Genomic DNA, 11,702 nt, shown 5'->3' with positions numbered 1-11,702 from the left:
GGAATAAAAAATAGAGAGGCTGTTGTGCTGTTGAGCACAGCCTGTGGGTTCTGCTCCTCTTACGACCTCGAACAAGCCCCTGCAGCCACCGAGGTTTGTTTTACCTTCTGCCAGCAGACAGAGAGGGTCGGGGAGAGCCTCTCGGAGATTAAATTGTGTTCTTGAAGTGCTTTAAAAAAAAAAAAAATCAAAGTGAGGTGGTGAACGACTCTGCTCTGCCTTTTGCAGGCCCCGCTCTTGGAACTGGATCCACATGGGCAAGTCTTTGTCTCCGTGCAAGGCGCCGTTGAGGTAAGGAGGATTCTGGAGGAGCTCTGGTGGGGCCTAGAGTGAGGGGAGACCCCCGGTGAGGAGAGGGGTTTGAGGGGAGACCCCTGTGAGGGGAGAGGTTTGAGGGACACCCCCCAAGTGAGGGCATTGGGGGGACAAGAGGGGGTCTCCCGTGAGGGAAGGGGTCGGGAGGAGTGAGGGGAGACCCCTGTGAGGGGAGAGGGTTGAGGGAGACCCCCCCCCAAGTGAGGGCACTGGGGGGACAAGGGGGGTCCCCCGTGAGGGAAGGGGTCGGGCAGAGTGAGGGGAGACCCCCGGTGAGGAGAGGGGTTTGAGGGGAGACCCCTGTGAGGGGAGAGGTTTGAGGGTGACCATTCAGCCTGTGGTTAGGAAATCATGGCCGCAATTTAGCTAAAACATTTTGGAACTACCATTGTTGCAAGGACACACCCCCAAAGGCATGTGATATTTTACCCCTTGGGGGTCTCAAATGGGTCAGGAATGGGAGGGCACAGGTACCACAGATGTGTGGGCTGGTGTTTCATGCTGGAAGCCTTCCCCATCTTTAGTTACTTGCTCTGCTCCCTTTCTGGTGGCTTAGGAATTGCTTTACAATTGTTGAGGGACAACTGAATCAGACCAGCTGCTGCCCACTGAAAACTGGGCTGTGTTTTCTGCTTATAGAGCAGTGAGTCTGGTAAGCACATATTTCCAGTGCTCCTGCAACGAATGGGTGTCAAACAGTGGGTCTGTTGACAGTCCCACTGTCTTTGTTTGTCCCACTGTAGTTGCTTGCTTGAGGAAGCCCGTGGCTCAGGGCTGGCATGGCTGATGCTCTGAATGCAAAGAAAGATCCAACAAGGAGCAGCTGAAAAAAAAAGAAAGAAAAAAAAAAAAAAGGGCTCTGGGATCCCAAACCAGCAAAATACTTAACGCCTGTGCTAACGTTTTGCTGGTCCAAGGATGAGTGCCCATATATCCTGCAGCAGTTGAAGACCAGATTTGAAAATGAGGCCCTGTTTGTCCCTCTTTAATTTCTGGGGGAAAAAAAAAAAAACAAAAACAACCCCAAACTGGAAAGTCTTAAAGGGCAGGTGGTTGTGGCAGTGAAAAACGTGCAGTGTAAACTTATCAAAAGTCCTGATTGCAGGGTAAATCTGAGTAACTGCTCCGGGCTCTTGAGTTCTGAGCTTCAGGTGTTGCTCAGAAAAAAAAGTGATTAAGTACAAATTATGAAGTGAAACGTGTTTGTGTGGGCGGGTGGGCTCTTGGGCTTTGCTTTGAAGGGCTTGTGCTACTGATGGCTGGGTCTGGTGGTGGCTGAGGACAGGGTTGTGTGTTTTTTTTTTTATTTTCTCCCGAAAGGACCAGAAATAAGGATGAAAAGGAGCTTCCTGGCTGTTCCGTGGAACCGCAGATGAAGGGAATGGAAGGAAAATTGAGTGGAGGGCCTGGGTGCTGGGGGAGTCACTGGGTGGTGGGGTGATGTTCCTCTGGATGTTGTACCCCAATTAATGGGAAGAGTTTAAAGTTGGTCTTCGACAGGCTTGGTGTAGCAGCGTAACCCCATCGTGAGGAAAATGCTGTAGTTCACTGTTGCCATAATTCCTCTGTGCTTTATGTAGCTCGGGATAAATAGAGAGGCTGTTGTGCTGTTTGAGCACAGCCTGTGGGTTCTGCTCCTCTTATGACCTCAAACAAGCCCCTGCAGCCACCGAGGTTTGTTTTACCTTCTGCCAGCAGACAGAGAGGGTCGGGGAGAGCCTCTCGGAGATTAAATTGTGTTCTTGAAGTGCTTTAAAAAAAAAAAAAATCAAAGTGAGGTGGTGAACGACTCTGCTCTGCCTTTTGCAGGCCCCGCTCTTGGAACTGGATCCACATGGGCAAGTCTTTGTCTCCGTGCAAGGCGCCGTTGAGGTAAGGAGGATTCTGGAGGAGCTCTGGTGGGGCCTGACCCCGTGAGCTGCCTTCTGGTGCTGCTTTGGGGCAGGGAACTGAAAAACACAACACATTTATGCCTTTTTATTGCCTGTGTTGGGCCTACTTCTGTGTGGGACGCTGGGGGGGTCCAGATGTCGTTGTACAGCCCTTTTTAAAAGTCTCACTGCTTTTTCTTTGTTTTCCATCCCTTGCTCCCTGTCCTTTGAAGCAGGTTTGGGCAAAGGCTGGGTCCCATGAGTGAAGATGTCCCTGGTGGACCTGGGGAAGAGGCTGCTGGAGGCCGCCCGCAAAGGCGAAGATGACGAAGTGAGGAAGCTGATGGCCAGTGGGGCTCCCTTCACCACTGACTGGGTGCGTCGTGGGGGGGGACAGACCCTGTTTTTCTGCCTGAAACGGGCTGTTTGTGCACGTTTTGGGGCTGAACCTAAAGGAGACAAACGGAGGAGTGAACCCGGGGTGTGGGTGGGCAGATAACACCTCTCTGGATTTCTGTGATGGAGCAGGTTCCAGATGAACCTCACCTTGGTTCATCTGAACCACAGGCCTCACCTTGAGTACTGTGTCCAGTTTTGGGCCCCCTACCATAAAAAAGACATTGAGGTGCTGGAGCGGGTCCAGAGAAGGGTGACAAAGCTGGTGAGGGGTCTGGAGAATAAGTCTGATGAGGAGAGGCTGAGGGAGCTGGGGGTGTTCAGCCTGGAGAAGAGGAGGCTGAGGGGAGACCTTCTTGCTCTCTCCAACTCCCTGAAAGGAGGGTGTAGAGAGGGGGGGGGCGGTCTCTTTTCTCAAGTCCCAGGCGACAGGACAAGAGGAAATGGCCTCAAGTTGCCCCAGGGGAGGTTCAGGCTGGATATTAGGAACAATTTTTTCCCTGAAAGGGTTCTCAGCCCTTGGAATGGGCTGCCCAGGGAGGGGGTTGAGGCCCCATCCCTGGAGGTGTTCAAAAGCCGGGTTGATGTGGTGCTGGGAGGGATGGGTTAGTGATGATGCTCCTTGTTTGTTGAGTGGGTGTCTATTTTTGTCAGTTGGGTTGATGGTTGGACAAGATGATCTTGAAGGTCCCTTCTAACCTAGAAGATTCTGGGATTCTGTGAAGCGTGTTAAAAACCACGGCCTTCCCCAGGCCTTGGGTTGATGTTTGTGTAAAGATGGGTCTGTGTCTCCTGCACGAGGGCACGAGCACAAGTATGGTGCTGCCCCAGCCGGCAGCGTGGCCGGGGCTCAGCCCTTTGGGAAGTGCAGTTCCCCGCAGCCGAGACAAACGATGAGTCAAGAGAAATTAGGAGAACGGTTAAACCTCCCAGTAATAGGAAGTTCTTTCAAGAATGCTTTATTTAATTGGTTGAACTCTGTCAATCAAGAAACTCCTCCTTGATTGGTTTCTTGTTTTTTTTTGTTTCCTCAAAAAAGCCAAAGCCCTGAAAAACAAACCGGGCCGTCCTGGGTTGGAAATAAATAAAAGCTTTAACGAAACTGAAGAATAATAGCTGGATAAACAGAGACCCAGATCATAATGCATGAGCCATTTTCCATCACCAGTTGTATTAATTTCCTAATTGATCAGTCCTTTCATTTGTAGCTTTGTGAGGTGAAGGAATTAACTATCGAGAGGTCACAGAGCAGAATGATGGTGTAACTCTGCCCTTTTCTGGACAGCAGTGAAATCACCTGTTGTGATAAAGACATGGCAGAGCTCTTCTGCTGTGGTTTGGAGAAGCAGCATTTTTGATTTTCAGGATGAGATAACGTAAAGACCCTTAAAAATTTTAAATTACTGGGTGTGCAGCCTGTTATTTCCGAGTGGAAAAAAAAAAAAAAAGTTGGATTAATTCCTTCTGGAAGCTTTGTCATTTTAATTACTGCTGGACGTACAGGTGGTGCTCCCTGTGCTGTGAACTCGTGGTAACTCTCCTAAATCACCCCGCAGCTGGGGACGTCGCCGCTTCACCTGGCTGCCCAGCACGGCCACTACTCCACAGCAGAGGTGCTGCTCCGGGCTGGTGTCAGCAGAGACGCCCGCACCAAAGTGGACAGGACACCACTACACATGGCTGCAGCTGATGGACACACTCACATCGTGGAACTGCTCATTAGGGTAAGTATAATAAGTTAGGTCTGATTTCAAGGTGGGTCTCGATCACCCTGGGAGTAAAGTGTTGATATCCCTGGGTTTTTTTGTTTCCTGCTGGCGCAGGCACCACCTTTCATAGAATCATAGAATTGTTCAGGTTGGAAGAGACCCTTGGGATCATCGAGTCCAACCATCTCCCCTACTCTCCAAAGTCCTCCCCTACACCATGTCCCTCAGCACTGCATCTAAACGGCCCTTAAACACAGCCAGGGATGGGGACTCCACCCCCTCCCTGGGCAGCCTGTTCCAACGCCCGACCACTCTTTGGGTGAAAAATTCCTTCCTAATGTTCAATCTAAACCTCCCCTGGTGGAGCTTGAAGCCGTTCCCTCTCGTTCTGTCACTAATTACCTGTGAGAAGAGACCAGCCCCAACCTCTCTACAGTGTCCTTTCACGAAGTTGTAGAGAGTGATGAGGTCTTCCCTCAGCCTCCTCTTCCTCACACTAAACAGTCCCAACTCCCTCAGGATTTGTTTTCCAGCCCCCTCACCAGCTTCGTTGCCCTCCTCTGCACTTGCTCCAGCACCTCCAGATCTCTCTTGGATTGAGGTGCCCAAAACTGGACACAACACTCGAGGTGTGGCCTCCCCAGTGCTGAGTCCAGGGGCACAATCACCTCCCTCCTTCTGCTGGTCACACTATTTTTGATACAAGCCAGGATGCCGTTGGCTTTCTTGCCCCCCTGGGCACACTGTGGCTCATATTCAGCCCTTTGGCAACTAGAACCCCCAGGGCTCTTTCTTCCATCTTTAAGACGTTGGGAGGTGACAGCGCAGAGACAAATAACACTGTTGTTTTTTTTCAGAACGGGGCTGATGTCAACGCCAAGGACATGCTGAAAATGACAGCTCTGCACTGGGCCACGGAGCACAACCACCGGGACGTGGTCGAGCTGCTCATCAAGTACGGAGCCGACGTCCACGCTTTCAGCAAGTTTGATAAATCAGCTTTCGATATCGCTCTGGACAAGAACAACCCGGAGACGTTGGTAATGCTGCAGGTAGGCTGAGGAGGGGGGAAGCTTGTCAGTAATTCTGACCCACCGCTGTGTCTGTGCGAGAGGGATCCTCCTGTGTGTGATGGGAGCGTTTTCTGTTGGCAGAGAGAACTAGAAATATGGAGGTGGGTGAGGTTTGTTGTGTTTCTAGATCAACCAGTGCCCTCTAGGCTGGTGATGGGGCTTTATTGCCCTGTGTCTTGCGTGGTTGGAGTGTGATGTTGGTAAGTTTAGGCAGCTTTGCCACAGAGAGAAATAATCTGTCTGTAAAATGTGTGGAGGATGCTGCATGTCGTTGCTTGCTATGGGAAGAGTGCTGGATGTGTGCCTGACCCCGGTCTCTGTCCCAGGAAGCGATGCAGAGCCAGGTGAGCGCTCACCCGGAGAGAACAGACCCCATCACCGGCGCTGTGACTCTCACCTCACCCTTCATCCTCACACCGGGGGAGGTTCTCAACCTCACGAGTCTGGTCTCTTCAGGGAACCCCAAAACAACCTCAGGTAAGGGTTTTTGTGACCTCGGGTGGGGAAAGTCTTGAGGAACGTTCCTGAGGGTGCTTACCAGTAGAGGGCAGATGGTCATTTGGTAGAGAAGTGGTGAAATTCAGCCAAACACGCCCAGCTTCTGCTTCCTGCCCTTGAGTATTTCTGCTGTGGGAGGTAACAAAGGCGATTTCCCCCTGATGTAAATAAAGGTGGTTCCTCTGGAAGCGGCGCAGCTCTGCTGAGCTCAGCTGTGGGGCTGCTACAGGGGCTGTGACAAAGCACCAGGGCTTGGGAAAGTGATTTGGGCTGATTGCAACAGAGGAATAATGAGAATTATTGCCTGTGCCAAATCCTGAGCGCAGCAGAGCGGTCGGGGAACCGTTTGCTTTGTTCTTTACTGACTACAGGAGTTGAATGAGTGTTCTGCTGTGTATAAACGTTGAGTAAGGAAATTGCAGAATAAGGTCAGTTGGGTACATAGCTTACTCCTTATTTCTTCTCTCCCACATATTAGATGGAAATAATTAGGTTCCTCATTGTTCTGTCAGCTTTATTTTGGTTGGGAAAACACTTTTAAGGCCGAGTGCAGATTCTTTTTGTGTAACTCCAACTTTCATAATAACTATTGAAGTGAGTATTTCTGTATTTGGGGAAATCCAAAACCATTGTGTCCTTTCAGTCTGAAGGAGGCTACTAAATACAAGTTTTGTGGAGCTCTTTGGCCTCATCCCGCAAACACTTCTGCGTGCGAGTAATTCTTTGGTTAGTGAGACCGTTCACACGCAGGAATGTTCACTTATTTGCTGGAAATTGGGTTTAAAATCCCAAATAGTGAAATTCTGCAGTCCCACCCTGCAATTTCAGCCTCTGCCTGGCCACAGTGACTTCTGTGAGGTCCCAGACTTGCTCTCAAAGCTTTTGGGGCCGCTCGTGGCTCTGAGGCACCGACAAACCCTCATGTAGAAGGGGGAAAATGACCCAGAATTGTTGCCCTTCCGCCTGTGAGGAAGACACAGTGTGAGTGTGCACATCGTCTTCAGTCCGGGATATTCCCCAAACTCTGAGGGGCATAAAACTTGGGATTTTTGTAGCCCGGGGGATGCTCTGGCCACGCTCAGTGTCACTGTCTCTGCAGAGGGATCTGGCTGTGCCTGGAAGCTGGGTGGGAGTCCCCGAGGCCAAGCCCTGGAACTGCTCATTTCCAGTTTAAACACATTCACAGCCTGTTCAGACCTTTTCCTGGTGCGATCAGCCCTTTAGTTGAAATCATTAATCTTTTTTTTTCCATGCCTTTGATGTGAAAATGGGTCCTGTCCCCCTCTCTGGGGTTGTTTTGCCCCGAGTCCCTTCAGTCCATCCATCCCTGCTTGGGGACAAGCTCTTGGCCTTGTAAATCCCCATCTCTTCCCACACCTCTCCTCGTATGTCCTGCAACGTAATCGCCTTTTTCGGTGCCGGTGGCTTATTGTCCACGTGTGACTGGACTGAAATACCCTGGGTTTTTCCCCCCGTGGTGCTTGAAACCAGCCGGTGTCTGCTGCCCTGGGCCAAGTCAGGAGGATTTTGTCTCATTTCCCACCAGAGGGCATCAGCGACTTGTGCCTTCATTATCAAAAATTCCTTCTTTTTTAACACTCGGAGCTAATAGTTTTTCTTACCTCTCCTAAATTCCCTGTGTCTTCTGTTACTGAAAAAGTTTTAAAATGGGACTAAGTGTCTTTAGCTGGGCTGGAGGAATCTGTTCACAAACTGCTGCAAGGCCTGTGGTACTGCCTCGTGCTGAGCCCTTTTGAAAGAGTCATTCTTTGAAAATAAGTCCCTCAATAACCTTTGTAAAATCAGGAGTGGGTGAGAGAGAGGAAAAACACGTGGCAAGGGTTAAGGCAGGGGAACTTTCGCTGAACTTCCCTTTGTGTGCTCATAATCTGGTTATCTGTGCTGGCAGCAGAGGTACAGGATCTCTCTTTTTTTTAATTTTTTTTTTTAAAGAGGAATTGTGGGTTAAATGCACTGAGTTTGCGCCCGTTTAGTTAATTTCCTGTCCCATTCTTATTAAGTCTGCCTTTGAATAGGAACTACTATGGTCAATTGGAGGAAGAAACATTGTTTTTTGGAGCTGAGAAAGCTTGTTTATCTCACTCCAATCAATGCCCCGCTGCAGCAGCCGTGGTCTTTCCCTCGCTCACCCTGCGAGGGCAGGAAGAAGGGATCCGTGTGCCTGGTACCTTGAAATCCTGTGATACACGGAGCCAATTTCTGTGTTTGGGCAAAAGGCTCCGTGTTTCTGAAATGTTTGGTGTAGGAAATAGCGCTGGAGACTCCACTTGGAGCCTTTCCCAACCCAGGGAGACCTTGGGTGCTCTTGTTTTCTCACAATGGCCAATGAGTTTAGTATGTTCGTTAGGTTTTGCTACTACAATAGATGATGAGGGGACCAAAACATTTCCCTGATGGGGAAAGGCTGAGGGACTTGGGGCTTTGGAGTCTGGAGAAGAGAAGGCTGAGGGGGGATCTGATCAACACCTCCAAATCCTTCCAGGGTGGGGGTCAGGAGGATGGGGCCAGGCTTTTTCCAGTGGTGCCCAGGGACAGGACAAGAGGGAACGGGCACAAACTTGAATATAAGAAGTTCCACCTAAACATGAGGAGGAACTTGTTGGCTTTGAGGGTGGCAGAGCCCTGGCAGAGGCTGCCCAGAGAGGTGGTGGGGTCTCCTTCTCTGGAGACATTCAAACCCACCTGGATTTGATCCTGTGGGACCTGCTCTGGGTGACCCTGCTCTGGCCAGGGGTTGGAGATGATCTCCAGAGGTCCCTTCCCACCCTGTGTCATTCTGTGACTCTGGAGCAGATCCCTTCACATCAGCTGTTCTTGTTGTAGTTGTTGAAATAACTTCATTGTTACTAACCAGCATCTCTGACCCTGACATCACAGTCCGTAGCTCGTGACGTGCTTTAACAGTTATATAAAAAAGAAAAAAACCCAACCAATCCTTCAGGACACGGGTTTACTTTAATATATAAACGTAGATAAATATTTGTTTAAGAAGGAAATTGTCTGAGATGTTTTCTGTCCCCAGTTTGCTGGAAAATCTTGGTAGTCAACCGACGCTTGGAGTCTCCTGAGGCCCTGGTAACTTCTTCTTGCGGAAAAGTTTGGGTGGTTTTTGTGTCTGACGGGGGTGTTTTTGTGATCTTTTATGGTATGTTTGTAGGAGACGTAACATTCGACCTTTAATTAACTTCAGACTTAGAAATCTGATAAAGCTCAAGTTTACATAATCCTTTCACCTTGGAATTCATTTATTTTCCCCAAAGCCCGGGCGTTTTTTTCCGTAGAATCCAGACAGAAGCCATTTGATTTCTTGAAGCTGCTGGTTCCTTGACCCGTGGAGCTGGAGCCTTTTCCTGCGGCGCGTGGAGCGGGTCAGGTCCCCTCTGTTTCCTGCGCCGGGAGCAGGAAGCAGCCCAGGCTCTGCCATCCTGATGGCTTTGGGCGAGACCTTAAATCACACAAAAAGTGTCCCGGGGAGTTGAAGGGGCCGTGGTCACCCGCCCAAACCAAACAGCCTCCTCGGGGCGGCTTTGGCCGGGCTCGGGAGGCACAAAGAGGTTTGGCTTCGTTAGGGCTTCGTTAGGGTCACGGAAGGAAGCTTCACAGAGCCAGGTCTGCTCCACAGCTGCCTCCAACTCCAGGCTTTTTAACTTAATGAGCGTGCTTGTGCGTTAGTACTTACTAATTTCCACAAAACCCGCTGGTTTTACTCTAGAACTATTGTTTTGCTTCGGCGTAGTGGATTTTATTTCCTTTCCCCCGCTGGGACTGACTGTATTTCCAGATTGTTTTCCACGAGCAGGCATCCCAGGAGTCTCAAGCTGCGTGCTGGAGCTCTTTCACTAGACTCCAGATTGTATTCAAGGAAGAGAGGAGGAAACGCTGACTTACTTTTTTTTTTTTTTTTTTTGGCCTTTGCTTGCTTTTTCAAGGTAAGACGGAGGAAGCAGCGGAAGCGAATTCCATGGATTGTGCCATCCAGGGAGCGGTCGGCGGCGGCGGGCAGCACGTCATCGCCATCGTGACCGACGGGGTGCCCCTGAGCACCCTGCAAGCAGCTGGTCCCACCACCAGCCTCAGCCAGCCCTTCATCCTCACCGTGCAGGATGGGCAGCAAGGTGAGGAGGGGCTCAGCTCTGAAGGCAGTGCTTGAGGATTTGCTTCAAACCCACAAAAATCGGCCTGAGCCCCCCCAGGTCGGGTGGGATCTGGCTCGTGGAGGTGAGAGATCCCCCTGCCTTCTGGGCTCCAGGAGGGGTTAAAACATCTGGGTGACTTACCTCAGCGGTGAAGCTTGCCAGGGACTTGTTTGTAGCCTAATTCACGCTGCTAGGCTGGAATATTTGGGTCTTAAAATCCAAACACCTTGGGTAGAAGGCGGGGGGAGGAGAAATGCCCAGGTGGCCCTTGTCCCCGTGGGATCCAGGCAAAGACAATCCCTGCAGCTTGTGCCAAATCTCCTGACCTGGGGGTAAATTGCTCACCTGATGGAACTGAAACCTGTTACCTTTAGCAATCACTCCATCGTTCTTACAAAACTTAACGTTAGGCCATTAATATCAGCTTAAATACACCTTTTCCTCCCACAACTCCAGTTACATTGCCCAGGGCGATGAAATCTAACAGTTTTACAAGGCAAATGTGACTGGTGTTCAGTAAAGCGGGGCAGAGCTGCTCGTACAGTGAATTTCTGTTTCCTCAAGGGATGTAATTCCTCAGCCTTGTCTGCTGCCCATGGTTCTTCCAGCGTGTCCCAGGGATGCTCCATTATTTGGATTAACGTTGGGGCAGAACAAGAGGATTAGGGAGGCAGAGCAGCTCTCCTGTAACGTGCCCGAAGTGCTGCGATGTGGGGTGGGTCCCATCACTTCTGTCTGTTCACAGACTTTAACAAGTGAGAAGCAATTTTCTTAAAGCTGTTAATTATTCGGAATTATTCGCCAAATTACTACAGGTAATTCCTGGTTGTAACCCATTCTGAGCCTGAGGAGGACAAAGGGAGAACTGTTTGGGTAGCACTCCCTCACGTGGGGAAAGTCACTTACTCGGCGGGAGGGATTCGTGCCGCTGGCGGCCCGGAGCGAACCCCATGTTTGCAGATTTGAAATGTGCTTGTTCTCCGGAGCCTTTGCAGCTCTTGCGTGCGCTTAAAGCTGATCCCGAGCTAAGCCACCGGGGCTGCGTGCTGGGAATTTTCCAGAAGAGCTTTCTATTCCCCTTGCTTAGCCCCTCTGGGCTATTAATTGCCTTCCGGCCCTTCTCCTCCTCGGCGGGAGGGATTCGTGCCGCTGGCGGCCCGGAGCGAACCCCATGTTTGCAGATTTGAAATGTGCTTGTTCCCCGGAGCCTTTGCAGCTCTTGCGTGCGCTTAAAGCTGATCCCGAGCTAAGCCACCGGGACTGCGTGCTGGGAATTTTCCAGAAGAGCTTTCTATTCCCCTTGCTTAGCCCCTCTGGGCTATTAATTGCCTTCCTGAGGCATCAGAACGATAGCTTTCACCTCACCTCTTTTCTAAAATGTGAATCTTTGATTTTGGGTTTTTGTGGTGAAATACTGGAGCCTTTCAGAGGCCTGAGTACTGAAAACTGGAAACTCAGTCCCGAGTTTCTCTCCTCTCTGGGAAGACCTGGGCATGGCCAATCCAGAATCACAGAATCTTCTAGGTTGGAAGGGACCTTCAAGATCATCTTGTCCAACTGTCAACCGAACTGACAAAAATAGACACCCCCACAACAAACAAGCAGCATCACCATCACTAAACCATACCTCCCAGCACTACATCAACCCCTCTTTTGAACACCTCCAGGGATGGGGCCTCAACC

General features: G+C 50.4%; 1 protein-coding gene across 1 annotated transcript in view; it reads left to right on the top strand.

Annotated features, from left to right (window-relative positions):
* The first annotated feature begins 2,426 nt into the window (after window positions 1-2,426).
* GABPB2 (GA binding protein transcription factor, beta subunit 2) overlaps window positions 2,427-11,702 on the top strand; it is a 21,168-nt gene continuing 11,892 nt past the window's right edge. The window contains exons 1-5 of the mRNA XM_014960837.1: window positions 2,427-2,562; window positions 4,139-4,306; window positions 5,149-5,343; window positions 5,691-5,841; window positions 9,813-9,998. Of these exons, the coding sequence (XP_014816323.1) occupies window positions 2,455-2,562; window positions 4,139-4,306; window positions 5,149-5,343; window positions 5,691-5,841; window positions 9,813-9,998 (808 nt within the window). The 5' untranslated portion in view covers window positions 2,427-2,454. The remainder of the gene's footprint in view (window positions 2,563-4,138; window positions 4,307-5,148; window positions 5,344-5,690; window positions 5,842-9,812; window positions 9,999-11,702) is intronic.

The sequence above is a fragment of the Calidris pugnax genome, unplaced genomic scaffold (assembly GCF_001431845.1).
Source record: "Calidris pugnax isolate Ruff unplaced genomic scaffold, ASM143184v1 scaffold469, whole genome shotgun sequence".
Taxonomy (NCBI): Eukaryota; Metazoa; Chordata; class Aves; order Charadriiformes; family Scolopacidae; genus Calidris; species Calidris pugnax.
The sequence above is the reverse complement of the archived record's forward strand: the minus strand, read 5'-3'. Positions and strand labels throughout refer to the sequence as shown.